Source organism: Ammospiza nelsoni, chromosome 2 (genome assembly GCF_027579445.1).
Source record: "Ammospiza nelsoni isolate bAmmNel1 chromosome 2, bAmmNel1.pri, whole genome shotgun sequence".
NCBI lineage: Eukaryota > Metazoa > Chordata > Aves > Passeriformes > Passerellidae > Ammospiza > Ammospiza nelsoni.
The window spans coordinates 30,651,736-30,673,627 of NC_080634.1; the positions used below are offsets into that span (position 1 = coordinate 30,651,736).

Consider the following 21,892-nt stretch of genomic DNA (forward strand, 5'->3'; position numbering starts at 1 on the left):
CAAAATAAAATACAAGGAAACTTTATTTTTTCAGTTTTATCAACGTTTTGCTCTGTTTTTTGTTGGTTTTTCATTGTTGTTTGCTTTTGTCTTCAAGCTGCTTATTAGTTGACAAGTCCGGTCAGTTTTTGTATTAAAAAGGATTTTGATGGAGGTAGCTTTGTCTCTGTCCTGGCTTTTGCTTGGTCTTGCCTGCACACTTGTCTCAGTAAACAAACTCAAAATAAAATTAAGAACGAAAACTGGAATTCCAGGCGGAGGCAACGAGCAATGCAGCCAGGTTCTCCATGTAACAGACATGGCGCTGGGGCCTCCAGTCACTATGTACAGAGTCCATCATACATCCATCCCCCTCTCTCCTAAACACACTCCTTGCTCCAACGGGCTGGCTGCAGAGGAAGGAGTTTCTTCTCCTTCCAGAGACCTGAGCAGCAGCTTCCATGGAGGGAAACAGCACCCAGTCAGGAATGTCAGGCAGAGGGGTAGAGTGTGAAGGGGTGGGCTAGGGGAGTCACTTCAGCTTGGCCGAAAGGTCAACAGCACTGGGCCAGGAACTCACTGCTGCTGGGCCACCTGCAGGGCGAGAGAGGAGGAGCTGAGAACTCCCGGGCTGGTCAGGGAGCCCAGCCCGGGCCCTCCCCCCGTGGCTCCCGTACTGACCAGAGCGGGTACGTACTTGTTGGGGCGGGGGCGGCGGCGGGGGCTCGCTGCTGCGGTTGGCCAGGCGGCTGAGGATGTTGCGCTCCGACATCTGGAGGCGCACTGCCACGGGGGGGATGCGGGCAATCGTGGCGGGCAGACGGGTCACATCGGCCTTCATGTCACTCAAAAGCTCCTCCAGCTGCTTCAGAACTACAAGAGAAAGGGACATCTGTTCGGACGGGAAAGGGACAGCCCAGAGGGGACAGCACTGCTGAACACCTATCCCGCCCCTGTTTAACACACCGCATTACCTTTGTGCAGCACGGCATTGGCTGGTTTATTCCCCGCCATCGATTCCTTGGATAGGTGCTGGTGGCTCTCAGCCAGGCATTCCACCTCTGCAAAACGTGTGTTCAGAGCCATGGAGGGGTGAGATGGGTCTTCGGACATGTTCAGATAGGCAGCTCGCCGCAACTGCTCCTCGATCACCAGCGCTTGCTCCAGAAGCTGCAAGGTGAGGCAGCAATGAGTCTTTCAGCAGCTGCCTCAGAGGGAGCCTTGTCTGTGCCCCCAGTCTCTCCCGATCCAATTCCCCACCAGCTCATAAGGTGAGATTGTGTAGCTGAATCTCTTTCCACCAGACAGTTTTACTGACTAGCCCAAAACAGTAAGGGCTTCATGAAGCAAAGTCAGATACACATATTGGGTTTAATAGACTACTGCAAGTCCTCTAGTATCCTAATTCCTCCTCTGATTCTTTTTACCCATTCTTTATGAGGCAAATGGGATGGAGATTACTCCTTGAACACAAGGAAAAAGTATTCCATCCTATTTATAGAGAGAATCTAGAATCTTGTAAGCATTTGGAAAAATCAGCTGGAATCCTGTCAGTGCAGCATGTATCATTCAGTCTGTAGTCAATCACTGTTTTACCCAAGACTGAGACCTACATGGCTTTTACCTGATGGCAAATCACTCCCACAACTAAGCTATGTTCACTCCTAAAGAGGATGAAGCAGAGGCTGAAGGCAGCCCTTCCAGCAACCAGTGCTCTGTTCAGGTACACGGAGCGCGTTGTAGCAGACTGAGCAGAAGCTGTGATGAAAACAGCCACTTGAACCTTAAGCCTCTTGCTTACCAGTTCTTCAATAAACATTTGGACAGACAGCACTTAAACAAGCTAATTTCCAGAAAAAAGGGAGCTCCTATCATGGAGCAACTGCATGCTCCTGAGACATACTGCTTTTTTATTACCCTAATACAAAAGGTATTGCATACATCTTTCAGTTTCTTGGTGGAAACTCAGAAGTGCAAGAACCTGTTCTTAGAGATCCAGGCAGTTATCACACTAAAGAGAAATCCTTACCTTAAATCTCCTTGCCAAAAACTTATTCTTTATTTCCAGGAAGTTACCCCTGTTCATCTCACCCTTGAAGGGTTCATTGAGGATGGCGTAACGTGGATCATTCTGAATATCCTGCCAACGGGCATAGCCATGACTGAGATGGGATGAGCTCAGGCAAACAAAGGCAGTGAAAACAAGGGAATACACAGCCCAGGCAGTACTGTTCTCCAGAGGGAGTGGGGAAAGGGGGTACAGAGAGGGGATGAACAGGAGCCAAGGAAGGGGAATGAGAACTATGTCCTGCTAAGTCGTAACTATGCTGCAGGAAGCTCCCCCTCCCACCATCCCTTTCACTCTTGTGAAGATAAAGCACTCTCTCACTTAACCTACACCAGTCAGACCCAGAATGGTCACTTTCAGCGTGACAAGTCATGTACAAGGTGGGAGAATGTGTCTGTCATGGCAAGGATACTTGATAATCCCAGCTAGGAGCCAGTAGTCGTGACGCCGATGCCAGATCTCATAGGTCTTCTTGGTGACAGTGGCAGCCCGCTCCTCATTCTGCCAGAGGGAGTGTAGTTCTGCAAAGGCAAGCGACACCAGAACAGGTGGAAGTTATTTCACAAATACAAGCAGGAGCTTATAAACAAGTTCAAGTAGATAAGGATCACATACCAGTGAAACCACCATCTGCTATGTTGAACATGAAGCGCTGCTTTACTGCCTTCTTGTGCCTTTCATCTACTGACTCTTTCAGCATCTCTCCGTTCTGCAGCATCACCACATCTCTCTTATCATCATCCTTTTTCTCATCTGTACACACAAGAAATTTTTAAAACAACATGGCAGATACTGCAATAAGTTGGACCCACAATGAATCCTTGCAGAAGAAGGGCTAAGGAAAAGAAGGGAGTTGTCATGCCTCACCTTTCTCATCCAGAGTGATTATGGGAGGGTCAGGAGGATTCTCAGTAGCTGCTCTGTCTTCCACTTTCTCCACATCAGCTGCAGGAAAGAAGGGGAACATGAGATGCACAGGAACATAGCAAGTCCACAGTTTTGTTCTTTGAGCAGCGAAACCCAATACTATACTGCAACTTTCCACTGATTTTCTACATTCCAGTCTATTTCTTTAGGATTAAGTGCTTTGTACCTTTGCTTTCTACTTCCATTGGTTCATCTGGTCTTTCCTTCACTTCCATTTCCTCTACTTTCTTTTCATCCACTTCTGTGGAGTTCACTGGGGATTTTGCTTCCTGGGGTGGTGTCTCCACAGGCTGAGCACACTGCTGAGGACAGTGATCAGTGAGACACAAAGTATAGCAGTGCACGACACCAGAACACAGTCACAGTTGTTTGAAAAGCAAAGACATACACAAAATTGTGAGGCTAGTTCTGAGGACCAGAGAGTTATCTTCAAGTATCACTCTAAAAACTCATCTCTGCCTCAACTAAAATGAAGAGGAGGCAGAAGTAGAGAAATTCACAATTACAAGGCAAAAAAGCCAAAACTCACCTCCATAGGGGCCTCTGTTTCAGTAGCAGAGGCACTGAGCTCCTTCTCTGGTTCAGAAGGCTCTCCTTGCTCCTTAGCACTAGCTCCTTCTTCTACTTTTACTCCATCTTCTGTGTATTCCCCATGCCAGAGCAGCACAGGAGACAAAAGAGAAGTAAATCAGTAAGGTCCTTCCCTGCTACCAAGACCACTTCTTTGTTCCCAGAGATCAGGCCCATCAAAATGGAACTAACATGACTCCCTTTTCCTGCCCACTACAAATGCTGGGCTTCTCACTGATGCCAGCTCATCCCAGGAAAGCCAATGTCCTCTCTTGCCTTTAAGGGCTTGCACATGTCTTTGGCAGCCCTCCTAACATGAGAGTAAGTTGATCTGCGTCCAGCCCCAGACCCCAGCACCACAGTTCTGGTGCGGGGAACAGCCAGGCCAAGGCCAGGACGCAGGGCTGTACAAGAGGGAGCCCTTACCAGGGGGAGGAACAGGGGCCGGTGTGTTCGGCTGCGTATCCCCTGGTGTCGAAGGAGTTGGAGTTTTGGGGGAGGGTGAGCTGGGCTGTGACAGTTTCTTGTTCTCCTCTATCTCTGCCAGTTCTGGCATACTCCAGCGGCCGTTCACATGCTCGAATTCCTGTACCTGTACAAGGAGAGAAAGATGTATCACTGAAAGAGTCTCATCCTTACACCTGTAGAGGCAGAGCACTGAGCACACAACAAAAGTAGGTGCTAAAGAAGAGGTAACTCTCCAGCTCAAGACCCCGGTGACTACAGCTGTATGTATGGCCAGCAAAGGCCACACAGCTCTGCCAGGCACTCACCTTTTTGCGTATAAGCGACATGACCCCAATGCGAGTAAGGACGTGCTGCCGAGAAAGACCTTCCCGTGGGACCCCATCTGCAAAGGTCTCGGCACCATCAGCTCCAGGTTCACATAAATGGCGCATGAACAGCGAGACATAGGCCCTGCAGGGATTGAGAGACAAGCAGTTAGTCCATAAATTGCATTATCTGGAGACACGCACTGTCAGACCCCTGCCAGCACATAAGGGAAATTACCCCGAGACTCTTAACTCAGAGTAAGAAGTTCTGGACCTCCAGGGCTCCTTCAAGGGAGAATTTCCTAACAGAATCACTATGTACATAGAGGACACACAGCTTACTCAAGAATCTTGAGCCAGAAACAGTCAAACGCAAGAAAGACTCTGTGAGAGTATTCCCCTACATGATTGTAGAGCCATGCTACTCCTATAAAAGCATTTAGTTTTGGTGACCGAAGAGTCAGATCCAAGTAAGAGTTACCAACAATCCCAGTTTATACTTCAATCTCCCACAAAGAATCAACCAATATATTAAGGAAACGTAGTCTCCAAGAAAAGGCCCAATTCTAATTCTTCCCAGACAGGTCTAGCTGCTATCACAGTCTTCCATTCCTGCCTACAGCAAACTCACTTGAACTCCTTCTCTGACTTGCCACGAAGGTCCCGAACAAGCCACTGAGTGGTGAAGGCATCCTGAGGTGGCATTCCATAGCGCATGATAGCATTGAGGAAGGCTTTCCGCTGGCGAGCGTTGAAACCCAGCACCTAGAATGAAAGAACAGACATATAGCAAGAGGAATACAGGAGCAGCTGGGGTGCAAATGCCTTCCCTGGCACAACTTACCTCGATGTTCCCTCCCACACGGGCCAGTAATGGAGGCAGAGGCTTATCCTTGTCATTTCTGAGGCCCTTGCGGCTAGGCCGACGAGCTGCTGAAGAGAGAAATGCAGCTAAGTAAAGAGACAATGCACACAGCGTATTTCTGGGAGAGTACTGCCCCAGCAGGAGAGCACCACAAAATGGGTACATCACCCAAATCAAGTCCCAGCTGTTCCCACACTCAAACCACCCCAGGAACTGTCTGCAGTAGAACTTACCTTCAGATCTCTCATCAAAGTCCTCGTCCCCTTCTTCAGAAGCAACTGAATAGTCTGACTGATTATCTGACTGGTCATCCTGCCAGTCTGAAAGAAAAACAGCACGTGAGCCTGAGACGCTACTCCGTTACTTCCCAGCAACACATACTTACACCCGCTTTTCCCTCAGGCTCCCATGGATTTGTACCTCTATCCTCCTGTGAGCCATCGTTGTAGTTCACTTGCTTGCGAATACGTTTGCCCTTGCCCAGATTCCTGGCCAGATCCTCCTGCTGTTGCTCATAATGGTGACGGAGCAGCTTCTCCCAGTAATCAGGATCTACCGATTCCTCCTGCTTGATAATTTCCCGTTCAACCTCCTCTTCCTCCTGGCAGAGAGGTAACCAACTTAGGGCCCTATGATCCAAGTCCCAGCCTGTCATAGCAGATATATGCCTGCCTGCTTAGCCTTAAAAGCTTCAGAGCTCAATTAACTTAATTGATCCTCCATCACTCAGGAGAATGTATTAGCTGCCATCCACCTCATACTCACCCCCATCTCCTCCTCACGAACCACATACTGGGCCACCTTGAAGGAGCTGAGATATTCATTCATGCCCTGAAGTTCAGTATCTTCTGTTTCATCCTGGTTCCGATCCAACAGACGCTCAATTGCTTTGTCATCGTAGTGGATGACGCTACTGTCCTCACCTTCTTTGTTATCCCCTGAAGGAAGAGTACAGGCACCATTGCTGTATGGATCTCAACGGACTATGAAAGGGAATTCCATCCTAGACCCTCTCTGTGCCGCTATAATCAGCATTGTGTCTACAGTCTCTCACTAAATAAGGAGCCAGATGTCCCCACCCCCTTCACTTCTACTCCCAGGCACTCACCCCCCTCAGTAGCTTCGTCCTTGAAGAGTTCTTCAGTGCCAAATTTGAGAATGTCATCAAGCTCCTGCTTGGACATGGAGCCTGTCTTGGAGCCCAACCCTGGTCTCACTACCAGGTGAGTAAGCATCATTTTCTTCTTGGCCACCTGAGTGATACGCTCCTCCACCGAGGCCCTTGTCACAAAGCGATAGATCATCACCTTCTTGTTCTGTCCAATTCTGTGCGCACGGCTGAAGGCCTAGAAAAGAGACATGCTCAGAACCATCTACAGCTGCACAAGCAGCAGGTCTGACATACCCCACCTACCTCCACAAGCCTCTCCCACCTGCCCTCACATTCGCTCTTAGCTTTAGTGAAGGCTGTGCTCTAGAAGATTCCTCCACTATTTCACTTCCCATCTCTACCCATCCTCACTGCTCCAATTTTGCACATTACTAGAGGGGAAGTTTCACACTCTTTCACTCTTTCTGATGATTTAATGTTTTCTCTTCATCAGGATTACTCCATAATGAGTGATCCCATTCAGACTCACCTGGATATCATTGTGGGGGTTCCAGTCTGAATCGTAGATAATCACAGTATCTGCTGTGGCCAAGTTAATACCAAGACCCCCAGCTCGAGTTGAAAGCAGAAAGCAGAACTGCTGAGCTCCAGGAGCTTAGATTAAAAAAAAAGAGAATAAAAGTAATCAAGAGAGTGTGTAGTACTCAAAGAAGAATTTGTAATTGACCCACATCACCTGACAGGGAATTGCTACTAATGTAAGATTCCAGGAAAGCAATAGAAGACTTGGGGCACAACAATCCCATGAGTATTAAGCACATACAAGGCAAGCTTTCATTTTACAGAAAAAGTAGGTAACTGTATACCATTGAAGCGATCAATAGCCTCCTGACGCATGTTCCCTGTGATTCCTCCATCAATCCGCTCATATTTGTATCCTTCGTGTTCCAAAAAATCTTCCAGAAGGTCCAACATTTTAGTCATCTGCATGTAAGAAAAGCACCAGCACAGAGAGTGAGGGACACGTGGATACCAGATCAACAGACTTCTTTCTCAGGAGAAGTATTCCATGCCTAAAGGTTTTTCTCCATATACCTGAGAGAATATGAGCACCCTGTGGCCTCCTTCCTTCAAGTTCTTTAACATCTTCTGGAGCAGCAACAGCTTTCCAGAGGCTCGAATAAGTGCACTACCATCATACATGCCATTTGGCATTTTTGGAGCTTCCTAAAAAGAAAAAGAGAAAGAGGAAATAAGGTGCAAAGCACAAAAACAGCTTGGAGGGATGTAACTTTGCCTTAGCCCCCAGCTGATGCTGGCTCCCCTGACCTTGGCACAACCACTGCCCGTATGAAACATCAGTGCTACCCTGTCTCTGTTCTCTTGCCATTTGACTCCTACATACCCTCCTCTTTTCTTACTTAGTCCCTACTCTTTCAGTCTTCACCACCTCACACGAGTCAAAAGACAGCTCCTACCTATCACATAAATGTGCTAGAAAAGAAATGGCCTTTCAGCTTGCTGGATCTAAACAAAGACAGGATGAAAAAAACCACATGGAAGCAAAAGGAGAGAAATGGGAATCCCTCCATGCCTCACCTAGGGATCTAACTGGCTTATAGGGAATTTGCTCATACAGAATAAGTCACTGGACATACCATAGCAGCCACAGGAAAGAGGTAGGGGTGGTTACAGCACTTCTTCAGATCCATAACAACATTGAGCAATGAGACTTGGTTACCACCACCTCGTGCATTCAGTGCCTCAAAGTTTCTTGTCAAAATGTATTTATAATATTTCCTGAAAACAACAAAGAAAATAAAACAACTCAGCCAGTTATCATGAGAATGACTAACCTACTCTTCTCTTGCTAAACTCTGCACAGCTTCTGGCATTACTACCTAAGTGAGTGCCACTGGCAGAGCTATCTCTTCATCTCTTACACCAGAGCTCAGGATTAGCCCTTCCTCTGCTCTAGTGGCAGCCACTATGCAGAAAACCCTGCAGAGTAAGGATAAGGCTGCTTCAGCCTCCTCTTTGAAATGGCAGAGCAGAGAAACAACAGCTCAACAGCAGGTGCTCTCTTCATCCCCACACTCACTTCTGCATGGGACTCAGCTCCACTCTGACAATGAGCTCAGTCTTAGATGGCATATTCTTGAACACATCAGCCTTGAGACGCCTCAGCATATGCGGGCCCAGCATGTCGTGCAGCTTCTTGATCTGATCTTCCTTGGCAATATCCGCAAACTCTTCTAGGAAGCCCTCCAAGTTACTGCAGGGAAACACACTCAGCAAACGGCACAGAGGAAAAAGAGCAAAAGAGCAAGCGAGGGGAAGGGAGTGACAAGACAGGCAGGCTGACTGGCACTGCAAGACATACTGGAATCTCTCGGGTGTCAGGAAGTTCAGCAGGTGGAACAGTTCCTCCAGGTTGTTCTGCAGGGGAGTTCCTGTAAGCAGCAGCTTGTGCTGGAGGGAGTAACCATTCAGCACACGGAAGAACTGGAAAGGAGAGAGCAGGGAACAAAGTGGGAAAATAAACCAAAACACACACACACAAATACACCAAAGGCTCATTAAGTCATAGGCTTACAAAAAAAAAACTAGAAAGTTGACACCAATCTAGGGTTCAATTTAGATCACATCAGCTGTTTGGACAAGAGTTCCAAGTAGTTCACATTCCAGCCAGGGTTACTAGACTGATCTTATTTGGATCATTGTTCTGCATAACTAAATCATGACTGCAGCAAATCCTCTGAGCCATCAGGTGCAAGTAGGTTTCCTTTGCTCTTACAAGTTACAATCTCTTTCAGATCACAAATCATTTCTAGACTGCTGTACTATGTATTTTTTCTTGTTAAATTAGTGTTCCACATTCCTACAACTACTCTGCCTTGAGAATTCTAGAAATAACTAAGTCACTCTTCCTATTCATATCACTCCTGGCAGTGTTCCAGAGCCCTGAACAAGCAGAGGAGAAAAAGAGCTAAGGGTTTAATAACGTGTTTTGAATTTGCACTGGCTTTCACAAAAATGAAGTAATTCCAGACAGATGTAGTGAGCAGTTAAAAGTACTGCACTGAAAAGCACAAGGGTACCATGTTCACCTGTACAATTTAACACTAAAACAGTAATTTATTATCAGTTTGGCCATTTCTTTGCTTACCTTACACTTAGCATGATACAAGGTCAAACTTAATGAAAGCAGCTGTACTAGGTGGCAAACAAAAAACATGCCACTTGTGTTTTGGTTATTGCACCAGAAGAGTACTTCTAGTGGCTTCCATAGGGATTTATCTTTCTATGTAGTTATAGTTAAAATATTTTTATTTTGGAATCAAAAGTGGAAGTTATTAATTATATCTGCAAAACTTTAGGAGATGACCCAAATTTGTCAAGAAGCACTGACCTAATCTTATCTTGCAGCCAAACACCTATAAGCTGTTCTTATAGGACAGGAAACTGCTGTAGAGAAATATTTAATGGTTCTGCATAGTGTCATAGTGTGAGCTTGAGCCTTTACCTCCTCTTTCAATTAATGAATATTAATAGTAAGCATTCATTCCTACTTCCAATGGTTTCAATGCTAAGCACAGAATGGCATCCAGTCTTAGTGCCTACAATAAAACAAGATCTAGAAACTGAACTGCATGCACAGCTGTGATGTCTCAGGAAGATACCTCATGCCAAGATCCAAAACACTAAAGCCATTTAAACAAAACAAACAAACAAAAAAGAAATCAAGGAGCAATTTTTTTTTACAGTCTCCAAGAACCTCTAAAGCCAGCTTTCCAATAATAATTGGTTTTGGTGTACTGAGCACTGGAATCCAGCTGAAGACAGGCAAATCAATACCAGAATTAAGGCACAAGGCCCACCTAGGGAAGGGCTGGATTAACAAAGTACAGTCAAGTCTACTCAATTCAAACAAGCTTAGTTAAGGTGCAGGCTCATATTAAAGCAGCTATATGGCTTTCAGCACCTACCCAGGCATTTTTAAACACCTCTGCCCACCTTCAGTTTCTGTAACACCTAATCAGTTCTGCTACAAAGCCAGATAAACACAGAGAGCAAGCCTACTCTGGAAGCAGAGTAATTCTGCTCATGGAGCATGTTTTATGCTCAGCATGGTAAACCTTTACAGAACAGAGGTGGTGCAGGTATGTGATGCTTTCAGAGAAATCATTTTGTATTTGAAAGCAACAACCCCATGCAGGTGTTTCTGTTTTTCAGTCTAGACCAACTGCCCATTCACCTGGAAAGAAAGCTGTTTTAACCAGTGATCTGTATAAGTAAAGTTGTTGCCAATGATGACTGATCTCCAAATACAGGCTGTTGATTTTTCTTTTCGTTAACACATCAAATTTACTACTGAACAAATGACTAAGAGCTGTCTCTCTCCCCTGCAGCATATGCCATGCCCATGAGCGACCTATGCTTCTCTGTACCTTAGACTGGTTGTTCTTCAGTCTGTGAGCTTCATCTACAATGAGACAGGCCCAGTCAATAGAGCCTAGTATGGCCATATCAATTGTGATCAATTCATAGGAGGTGAGAAGCACATGGAACTTGACAGCAGCCTCCTTCTGCAAAGGAAAAGGATGAACATGTAATGGGACAGAGGATGTGGTGTTCCTCCATAAAGTCACCCTGATGAACCGCAGCCAACAGCACATCAAAAAACTTTCATACCTGCAGTGTCCTGTCACAAGACTCAAAATGCTGCCCAAACCATTTTAGCCTTTTAATTCCCTACTGCTCTCAACACATGTAAGTCTCCTCAACTCCCTCAGTACCTGCTATTTTTGGACAGATGCCAAATATTCTAACAAAGATGTTTAACAAGTAAGTAGTGAGTAGAGGCATGTTAGAGAATTGAGATTTGGAGAAAAGTGGCTCATCAGAAAGCTAAGACTTCTAAAGATAGTGTACCATGAAACTTTAAATTAATAGTAATACTTAAGGCTGTTCTATTTCAAAGGAAGGAAATGAGTCTGCCTCTGCCACTGAAAATGCTCTAGCTGCCATCTTGGTTTTACCAGGAAGACTTCCATTCTACAAGAAGTAGCCACCTAGGTCAGAGTCTTCCTTCATGTCTGGGCACAAAATGTAATTTCTCACATGTCTGGGTATGGCCTGTCAGCCAATTCCTCAGGATGAAAAGGTTCATACTTTTTTTGTATATTTGTGTTTTACACACAGCAGCAATTCTGTCATCAGCTTAGATCCGTAGAACTAAAGATGCAGAACTTCACAAGTTAAATAGGGAAGACAGAGGGACTTGCCTAGGGTCAGTACTACCTTAGTCAACTATCTTTCTCCAGTACTAAATCAGTTCAAACTAGCGGGAGTATTTAAACAGTCTATAGCAAGAGTCGGAATGTCCACTTGTCATCAATTTGCAATTATTTCCCCTTGGAAACCACATGCATAATCAGTTCTCAGGGACAGCAGAGTATCTGAATCTCAGCTGCTCAAAGTTAGTTAACTGCATCTCAATTCAGGCTTGTGTTAAAGCAGAGCTCTGTACCTTCATTCTGGATGCTTTTTTGCCTCCACGTATGGCATTATCCTCAAAAGTGAACTCATTCTCACGGATGATGGCCCGGCTGTCTTTGTCCCCAACATAGGTCACTACATACATGTCTGGGGCCCACATCTCAAATTCTCGTTCCCAGTTGATGATTGTGGACAGTGGTGCACTCACCAAGAAGGGACCTTTTGAGTGGCCCTACAATAGAGTCAGTAAGAGCATTAGATGACTGAAATCACTAATACAGGCAGCCTCTCCCCGAGCAATGACCTCCCAGCTCTCACCTCTTTGTATAAGGAATACAGGAACACTGCTGTCTGCACAGTCTTTCCCAGACCCATCTCATCAGCCAAGATTGTATCTGTGCCCTGGGCCCAAGAGAAGCGCAGCCAATTCAGCCCTTCCAGCTGGTAGGGATGCAAGGTCCCCCCTGTTACATCGAGGTACTCGGGTTGCCGGTCATATTTCACTGTTGGCTGTAGTGGAAAGAAGGAAGAGTTTCCTCAGATAGTTAACAAGAGTCCTTTCTTAGCCACCCTTATATTCACTAGTACAAATGAGGCTTCACAAATGACAACCAGACTAGCAGCAAACCCAATTTCCAAATGGCCAAAGGCATCCAACAAGAAGCCTTTTCTTTTTTTTTGTAAAACCCTTTTCACCAAGAGCTAGGGAGTCTGACCCAATGGACACGGTGGACCTTTGTCTGAAGGCTCCCTAATGCCACTTATTCTTCAGGCTATGAGGGAACTCCAAACCATATGTTGTTCATTCCTCAGTTTCCTATTTATCTGCAGGCTCCCCAAAAGAAGCAGCTCTATCAGATGGCTCCAAAGCAAAAAGAAGTAACTCACATCTACTGTGGGAGTCTCAGGGGGTCTCTCCAGTTTCCGCATCTTCACTTTCTTTAACTTCTTACCAGGCCGGCCCTCTTCACCTCGCATCAGCTCCCTATGCAGATACAGGCCCAAGGACACATAAGCTTAATGGCTTTTTATTGACAGATGGAGCAAAAATTACTGCAGAGAACAGAAGATCAATCACCCAACTCGAACAGGCTCAAGAGAACAGGGCTGGAACCTTCATGGTAGAGAGGAAGAAGGTCCCTGCCCAAAGGGCATAAAGCACAAGATGCTTCTTGCCCATTTCCATCTATTAATCCAGCTAGTGCTAAAGGCTGACATACTGAAGTACTTTCTCTTGAGGGAAGGGAAAGGAAAACAACCTCTAGATACTTCTACCTGTGATTCCAGTAGGCTTGCTTGTAGAGGTCATAATCTTGAATATCCACATCTTCACTTTCCCAGGATGCCTGGTCATAGGGTAGGTCTCTCCATTTAATCAAATAGTGGACATTCCCCTTCTTATCCACACTGCAGAAGAAACCAGTAAGTCCCAAGCACAGTGAGATGGCAGTATTGCCCCAACCCATTCAAATGGAAGGGAAGAACTCTTAGTGAAGCAGCAGAAACAGAACAACAATGTCTGTCATACCAACAAAGAACTCCCACTGTTTCTCCCAGTCATACTGCAGTTTAGCTCATCCCCTCTCCCTTAGCCCTGCTTAAGGTCTTTGTTGAAAATCCTCTTTGTTACACCCCCTACCTATGATTAAGGATCCTGTGGATCATCATCCACTCAGGCTTGATCCCATATCGATAGAAACGCTCCTCCATCTCAGCATATTTGGGGTCCTTGTTTTTTCTCTTTCGGCTTTTCTCTTCTTCCCCTCCAAAGTCTCCCGAGGGAGGCTCATCCATATCATTTTTGCGTTGGTAGTTACGAAACATGACCTGGCAGTGCAACTCCAGCTGCAATCAGGACACAAGCAGTCAGTAGGTGTTTCAGCCTCAAGTGTCCACCCTCATGCCATGGTTAGATTCCTGCACTCACCTGCAACTCGGACACCCAGGAGCAGTGCCAGTAGGACATGCCCTGCCATTTGACAAAGAACTGCCTCTCAGGCCGACCCTCCAGAGGCTTTGGTGGTGGAGCATTGGGGTCGGCGTCGGGCGGACGTGGTGGTGCAGGGCCCACTGGGGGCTGACCCCATTTCCAGATCAAGATCTTCTGCACCTTTCCTTTCAAAGCTGGGCACTGGGAAGTTAAACAGAGCTTGATGCATCACAGTGTATGTACTCTAACATGTAAGCACTGAAGAGCAGAAAGAGTCACTTTTATGGTTTCACTACACAGATAGAATTTGCTAGGCTTGATGAGCCCAGTAGTCTGTCCAACTACGACTTCACTGAAAGTCCGTGCAAAAAAAAAAAAATCTGCTGTAGAACTAAGGGCCCAACATATGCAGGGTTTTTTTGTTCCTCACCTTATGAAAGCAATTAGCATCATTTATACTACCTATTTCAAGAAATTTCTGGGAAAGCATAGTATTTCTCCTAACCATCTACTAAGAAAGGTCTTGGCACTACAAAGCTTACAACAGTGCAAAACCAGTTTGTCTCAGTATCAGTTTGAATTACTTTAAGCACTGAATTTGCTTGCACTTGATATCCTGCCTCTACACACATACAGGAGCCCAAAAAAGTGATCCATGGCATGCTGGACCATATTACCCTGCATGTGGACAAATCTCTTGAGACCCAACAGCTGTAGCCTGGCTCTTCCCACTATCTGGAGAAAGCAATCAAGGCACAATACAGCTACAAAAAGTCAGGCCTTTAAGCTTTGTGACAAAAGCGTGTGAGGAGACAGTCTTCAAAGGACCATGTATTTCCACAGAAATATGATGATCCAAAGGGATTCGATCTATCACCAATAGGATAATGGTACAAGCAGAAACTCACAGTGCAGCGAGGACACAGCCATTCTCCATTGGGAATCTCAGGCAGCGGGGGATTCAGACAGTGGATGTGATAGGAGGAAGGACAGGCATCACAGCACAGCAGCTCTCCTCCATCCTTGCAGACTCTACAGAACTCCATATGGTGGTCATCCTCTTCCTCAGCATCTCCCACGACATCCTCCAGGATTTCCTCACCTTCAGAGTTATCCTCCTTTGCTTCCCACTGAATGCCCTCTTTTTCCTTTGGGAGACATAAATCAGAAAAACAAAGTCATTATTTCATTACCACAGAAATAACCCCAAGTCACTTGACATCCCCCTCATACATGATTTCTTGCATCATTTGGGGAATCCAATACTCACACAGTGTGGGCAGCTCCACTTGCCCTCTGGAGCTTTCTCCATGTCTGGGTCCAGGCAAACCATGTGGTAGGCACGAGGGCAGGTATCACACAATATAATTTCTCCTCCCTGCTGGCACACCTCACAGTAGTCCTGGTGATCAGTCTCATAGCCATCCACAGCCACTGTGGAGTCCTCCTCACCTGCAGAGGGTGATGAGGAGTTACTGCAGTACAAGCCACAGGTACAGGTTTCCTACAGCCAGGGAGAGTTTTCTCCCAAAAGCCTACACAACCATCTAGAGATCCAGAATACAAAGCTCTTAGTCCATAGAAGTAAACAGAATGAGAAGGAAGACCTGGAAACAGGAGCAAAACAAGTCCCTTTGTGCCCCCTTCCACCCATGAAATAAAAGGTACAGTTAAGGCCAGGAAAACTCATTACTGCATCTGTTTCACTAACAAAGAACTCCTGAAAACTTCTGAAAACCTTTTCCTTATTCAAAATAACATCAAGTTCTTCCTTCACAATCAATTCTCCCTCAAGTATGCTATTAAACATCAAAACTCCACACAGACTTCTCTCTCATCTTCCTACACACTTAGCTGTGCTTGTCTCCAACTGGTTACAAATATCTTTACCTTTCTTTTTCTTCTTCCCAGCCTTGAGTTTTTTGCGACTGCGGCTACTACGGCTTGTAGATCCGTCTGACACAGAGTAGCTGTTGATGCTGGCATCATCAAAGTCTGACTCCACATCCAGATCATCATCTTCACTCTGAGGCAGGTAAGAGAAAAGATTTCTTACTCCAACACACATGCTGGGGAGCAGCTATCAGACACACCCCCAGGATTACTAGCACATCATGACCTCCTCCTCACAAGGTCAAGAAAGGAGCATCACTTACTGATGATCTTTTACGCTTGGAACCAAATCCTCCCAGTTTGATTTTCAGTGGTGCCACCTTCTTTGTTTTAGGTTTCTTGATATCAGGAATACGAGGACTGGCCTTTGGCTTCCGCCGGGCATTGGGTCCTGGGAACACAGGAGGCAGAGTCAGCAGGGCTATGGCTTTGACACCAGTCACATTTTATCCTCCTGCCAGACTCTTCACTCACCTTTGCCCTCCTTTGTCTTGGCTTTCCTGAGTGGCACATCTACAGGGGGCTGCGGCAGGACAGCATCCACGTTTGTCACCATACTCTCGACTACTGCAACAGCTGCAGCTGCAGCAGCTGCCACAGATGCACCTGAACTTCCCTTGAAGGGGTTGTTGGTGCTAAACTCCCTCCATTTGGCTCCCAGGACCATCATCATCTTCGACACTGCTATTTTAGGGTTCTTGGCTGCAATAAGTGGCCTGTGAACAGTTAAGGAATGAAGGAAAGGTTACTGAACCACCCTGAAATCTAGATTCTTCCTCCCCACTGCCACCCCCATCAGCACGTTTATCTCAGCTACATTACTTTCTAATCTCTGATCTCAACAGCCAATGATCTCCCCACTCTCACCCTTCACTATGTGAAAGATGGAAATTTTTGGGTGCAAAAAAATGGCATTTAGCATAGTAGGGAAGAAAGGGGACTGGGAGAACTTGCACCATCTCAATGACTGAAAGCAAAAAAGCTAGCAATCAATTATTTTACTGTTGCTTCAGTTTTCACTCTAGGTACTACACTAGTGTGCACTGAGGCTTCAAAATCAAGGGATCTAGTTTTGCTAGTTTTGTCCCATCTCTTTTTTTGTTCCCAAGTCATTTCAAGTGTAGGCTTGCAGCTCACCTGACAAACTGGCTGAAAGCTTTGTAGTTGGTGAGTGTGCGGTAATCCTCCTCTGTGAAGATGTGATCAATATCCTCCATGCCCCAATCTTCCAGGAGCTGAGCAGATGACTTTGGCTCCTATGAAAAGAGAATCATGGCAACTCTAAAGAGCAGAGCTTCCACACATCTCCCACATTCCACAGATGACCCAGGGAATTTTTTTTCCCCCACATCCATTTATCACTACCATAGGACGCAGCTGCAATAGCAGATCAGTGGAAATGGAAAAAGTATTTGGATGCAACATAAATTCCATGTGTGCTTAAAGTAGTAGAGAGGGAAGACTGCAAGGACGGAAAAAGGTGAAGTCAAGAGGGTCTAGTGGAAGAAGAGACTGCACAGTCCCAACTCCCTGTGCAAACACTAAGGGAGAGCACAGTGATCCCCCAAATCAGATACAACATGGGAATGAGAAGCAAGCAGGCAGCAGGGTAGCTTGTTACCTTTGAGTCATCATCTTCTTCCTCCTCTTCCTCCTCCTCCTTGCGTTTGGCTTTGTTTTTCTTTTCCTTCTTGGGTCCTAATTTCTTCTTTTTCTTCTTCCCAGGGGTATAATCACTGCCCTCACTGTCAGAGCGCAGAACCTCTTCTTCTTCCTCTACAAACTCATTCCCCTCACCAGAGCTGTCCCCCAGCTGGGGAGGGACGGAGAGATCAGCCATGAGAAAATAGCCTGGATAAGCACTAAATACTGTTTTCTCCCCAAGCTCCACAGGACTCATTCAAAAGATTGCTGATATCAGCCAACACAATAAGCACCCTCACCCTGTACATCCATATTTTAGAGTGTGACCTTAGGCATCCTTTTTCTTACCTCCTTCTTCTGACGCTTGCTGAGCTTAGGAACTTTGGGTTCCTTCAGTTTCTTGGGCTTCTTCTTCTTCTTGATTTTGGGAGTGTCAGCTTCTGACAGAAGCTCTTCTTCTGGCTCTTCTTCAGGTTCTGGATGTGAAGAGGTGACATGTCTCATTCAACCCCCTTCTGCACAGTACAGCATAGCCCCCCTTGTCTGCTTCTTGCTACGTACTTACAAGCAGAGGTGGTTACAACTCTTACTGTTCACAACAGATACTCAAAAACTGTATCCTAAGGTACCACCAACATGGTTTATCCCCCTCCCAACACCACCTATTTCCACAATCTTCCTTCTCCAAGCAGAACTGCACTCAGAACTTGGGAACCAGAAGTTTGCCATAACCCAACAAGAAGACGGAAGAGCATAAAACAGATGGCCACACCTAAAAGGGGCAAAACTGAATTCATGTGAGAACCTGAGTAGGATACTGTTTCAGTCCATGGATCTCCAGGAAAAAAACATCTAGCCTCTTCAGCAGTACAGACCATCCTACAGCTGCATGCAAAATACAGGCCAGTAAGCCACTACTTTTCTTCCTCCATAGGAAAGTTGTTACTCAGCAACTCTATTCTGATCCATATTAGACAGAACCTTCCCCCAGCCCCAGCAGCTAGCAAGCCGCCTGCCGGGCCCGAACACACGTGCCAGTTCCCCAGCAGCAGGGCACACTCCCATCTGCGTGCCCCCGTTCCTGGCTGCCCTTGGCCCGAGGGGCAGAGGCAGCCAGACAGCCCTTCCTTCTCTTTGTGGCAGGCTGCGGGAGCAGCGCGGCCACCCGCCCTCCCCGCCGCCCCGCCCACTGCACACAGCCAGAGTCACTCCTTCTCCCTCCAAGGGAAAATGGCCTCCTGACCACCCGAGCTGGGCAGGATGGAGGAAGCCACAAGTCAGAGGAGCTACTGCAGCCGGGGTTGAAACAGCACAGACAGACATCTCAGAACCTGGAGTCCCATGCCTGGCCTCTGCCATAGTCCCAGCCAATGGATATTTCTTTGCTGCCATGGTACTGCAACACCAGGTCCTTCAAGGATCATGCATCTTCTCCCCCAAGTTCTGTTTTAGAGCCTCTAATGACCCACCCTTTCCAAGGTATCACCTAAACTGCTCCATCTTGCAGTGACTTTACCAGGTTTTTTGCAAACATATTTTCATTACCGATAGTCCCATACTGCCCAAGATCTCAGAGGTGCCAGAAAACTCCAGAGACAAGGCTTAAGAAAAAAATGCCAAACAAACAAAACCCCAAAACTCCACAACACCATCTTCCCTCCTCCAGTTACATTTCTCCCATATGACACAACACTCCAGTTCGAGTTAGTAGGAAATCCCACACTTGTCCTACAATTGACTACATCCATCACTCATTTTTCACAAGGAAGTGAAGAATCCAGATGCATGTCCACAGAGCAGGTCATCAACAGCAGCAGCAACAAAAAAAAAGCAAACCAGAAGAAATCCCAGGGCTCTAACTTAAGCCTCATATTGATGATGAGGATGCAAATACAAGGGGAAAAGCAAGATGCAAGGACTAAAGAAAAGCAAAGGTGAGCAAGCAGCACAGAGTAAGAATCTTCAATAACTGGGTGTGGTGATGAAGGAAAGTGGGTCATGCAACAGCCCAGGGCAGTTTTCTCTGGACGTCAGCCGGTCTTAGCTCCCAGATGAAAGCAAGCCAGGCAACCTGCCCTTTCACAAACTACCTCCTCTTCCCCCTCCCCATTCATGAAAAGTGAAATTCACAAGCATTTCGGTACCCTGTCAGAATTGGACGCTCTGCCTCCACCCTCTACACCTCCTCCAAGCACAGGCCCTGACAACCTGCAATGGCTTGGAACAAAGTCAGCTCCACCTGACACAAAGCTTCGAGCCTCTCACTTCAAAGTAACCCTGGGACTCGGATATCAAAAGCATACCTGTGACTTGCAGCAAAAAAAGCAAAACCAAAACCATTCCCCAACACATCATGCACTTCACATATCCAGTTTGAGACAAATATTATCCCCACTCCACATGCATGCCCTGCAGGCTCCCCATACCTGGATGCTGGGGGATAGCGTTGTTCAACAGGATCTCCATCTCATCATCATCACTGCCCCCTGAGCATGGTGACGGAGATCCAATGCCCGAAGCCATGTCCTCCACACCGGGGGAGGCCTGGGCTTACACAGGTTATCTGTCGTCTTCTTGCCAGTCTGGCCAGTACTTCACTGAAAAGAAAAACAGAAAGTTACAGCAAACCTGAACTCCGGTCTCTCAAGCAATAGTGCTACTAAGAGGATCTGTGAGAAAGCTTAGACAGCAACTTTACTGGCTTTGGAGCCTATGGATAATAGAATCACCGGCAGGCAGCAAGTATCAGTTTAGAGTTGTGATAAAGCAGGCTTTGGAGACACTAGATATTAAACTGAGTCAGCAACTCATCGCTGGCAAGGAAGCCAAAACAGCTGTCCTAAAGGAAAACTCTCCTGTCCTCTGCAGCCAGACGCGCTCGGTTATTTCTGCCTTGTGCCGGGAGAAGGCAGCGGGGCAAGCAAGGCAGCCGGGCTTCCAAGGGAGCCCCGGGGCCAGCGGGTCGGCTGTCAGCGCGGTGCCCTGGCCAGCAGCCCCAGCCCGCCCCGGGCTGGCACTGCAGCGCTGGCCCAGCCCCTGCCCGGCCGCCGGCCGCACACAAAAGGCCGGGCGGGCTCGGCGGCCCCGCTCCGCCGCCCCCGCCCGGAGCGGGGCTGCGCGGCGCAGGGCGGGGGCGGGGGGCACCGTCTCCCGGGCGGGGGCGCGGGGCGGGGCCGGGGAAGTCCGGCGGGCGTGCGGCGAGGGGCCGCCGCTCCCCGGGGGCCGGCGCAGGCCTGGGCTGCGGGCACCGGCGAGGCGGTTGCGGGGCGGGGGAGGAGGGGTCGGACCCGTCCTGCGGCCGCCCGGGCAGAGGGACGGCGCGTCCCCGCAGGAGCTGCGGCCGGAGCCGACGGGGCGACCGGCAGCGAGACGCGTGTGCCGGCCCGGACGCCCCAGGAGGCGGCACATGATGGCCTTGCCCGCCCTCGTTCCCTCCCGGCTCCTCACCCGGCTCCGGACCCCGGCTCCTCTCTCGCCGCTGCCGCCGCTGAAGGGAAAATGGCTCCGGCCGCGGCACCGCCTCTTAAAGGGGAAAAAAACCCGGCTAGGCCCCGCCCCCTCCCGCCTACATCCCATAATATGCCCCAGGGCCCCGGCAACAGGCCCCGCCCCCGTCTCCCCGGCAAGCACACACCCCCTTCCCCCCCACCCCGACATCCCATAATACTCACCCTCCCCTCAGAACTTCCCACTCACTGCCCGGCCCGGCATCCCATAATAATAACCACCCCTCCCGCCGGTAACATCCCATAATACTGCCTCCCCCCGCCCGCACCTTCACCCCGAGAAACATCCCATAATACTCCCCCACGCTCGCACCCCTTCGCTCCGGCATCCCATAATACTGACCCCCACCAAGAAACATCCCATAATACTGCCCCCCCGCCCCGCGCGGGACCCCACGCGCCGGGGCAGCGCGCCCCCCCCGCGCCTCCCGGGGCTGCCATCCCATAATAGGCATGTCCCCCTCCCGCGGGGAGAGCGCGCTGGGGGGGGGGGGGGGAAGGGCGCACTGTGAGGACCCCCCCCAACATCCCATAATAGTCACACCCCGAGCACGCACATCCCATAATAGTCACACCTCCCCACCTCCCCCCCGCCTCGCGCCCAGGCAGGCATCCCATAATAGTCGCCGGGAGCCACCGTCCAGCCCGGCATCCCATAATACTCGCGGCCGCCCGCCCCGCACCCGCACCCGCGGGGCTCCGCCGCCGCCCCCCGCCCGCCCTGCCCGGGGGCGCGGGGCCCGCACCGGCCCAGCCCCCGCTCCGGCACGGGGCCGACCCCTGGCACCGCGCGGCCTCCGCGCACCTCCCGCCCTCCTGCGCGCTGGCACCGGCCCCGGGCACAGGCTCCGGGCACCGCCCTCCCACCGCCGACCGCCCCCGACCTCGGGGCTGAGCTGAGCGCCCCGCTCGCTTCCCTGCCCCGTCCTGCCGTGCCCATGCCGCACGCTCCGCCCGCGGGGCCGCAGGACCCCTCCAGGGCTGTGCATGCCCGGCGCGGTCAGTGCCACCGCCGGCCTGTGTGCCCGCAGGGACTTTGGTGCCTCCCCTGCACCTCGAGGCTTCCTGGCTGCTGGTACTTGCAGATGTACCTAGCCCAGAGATACGCGTTCTCCCAGGCAACT

The 21,892-nt window shown here is 48.7% G+C and overlaps 1 protein-coding gene and 1 non-coding gene across 12 annotated transcripts; both read right to left on the bottom strand.

Moving 5' to 3' along the window:
- Window positions 1-5: 5 nt before the first annotated feature.
- Window positions 6-21,475, bottom strand: CHD4 (chromodomain helicase DNA binding protein 4). 11 transcript variants are annotated; one of them, XM_059492434.1, is made up of 41 exons: window positions 21,458-21,475; window positions 20,710-20,784; window positions 19,689-19,859; window positions 17,611-17,738; window positions 17,240-17,431; window positions 16,756-16,874; window positions 16,093-16,334; window positions 15,882-16,009; window positions 15,616-15,751; window positions 14,996-15,177; window positions 14,634-14,873; window positions 13,723-13,926; window positions 13,435-13,640; window positions 13,071-13,202; window positions 12,684-12,780; window positions 12,114-12,305; window positions 11,827-12,027; window positions 10,745-10,882; window positions 8,677-8,798; window positions 8,395-8,568; window positions 7,952-8,093; window positions 7,389-7,520; window positions 7,160-7,277; window positions 6,823-6,947; window positions 6,291-6,528; window positions 5,948-6,120; window positions 5,603-5,783; window positions 5,416-5,526; window positions 5,162-5,250; window positions 4,949-5,082; window positions 4,318-4,462; window positions 3,971-4,136; window positions 3,504-3,613; window positions 3,141-3,276; window positions 2,915-2,992; window positions 2,663-2,800; window positions 2,460-2,568; window positions 2,009-2,141; window positions 954-1,149; window positions 661-852; window positions 6-573 (listed from the first exon to the last, which is right to left on the bottom strand). In XM_059492434.1, exons 3-41 carry the CDS (start codon window positions 19,783-19,785, stop codon window positions 512-514), a joined length of 5,838 nt encoding a protein of 1,945 aa, XP_059348417.1. In that variant the 5' UTR covers window positions 19,786-19,859; window positions 20,710-20,784; window positions 21,458-21,475; the 3' UTR covers window positions 6-511. The 11 variants fall into 11 exon arrangements, with proteins under 11 accessions (XP_059348417.1, XP_059348451.1, XP_059348486.1 ...); XM_059492468.1 differs by lacking the exon at window positions 21,458-21,475 and having other exon boundaries at window positions 5,603-5,780; window positions 20,710-20,820; XM_059492503.1 differs by lacking the exon at window positions 21,458-21,475 and having other exon boundaries at window positions 5,416-5,502; window positions 5,603-5,780; window positions 20,710-20,819.
- On the bottom strand, window positions 3,806-3,944 carry LOC132070431 (small Cajal body-specific RNA 11). Its single transcript, XR_009417995.1, has one exon. It is a non-coding gene; the product is annotated as a small Cajal body-specific RNA 11 (non-coding RNA).
- Window positions 21,476-21,892: the final 417 nt, after the last annotated feature.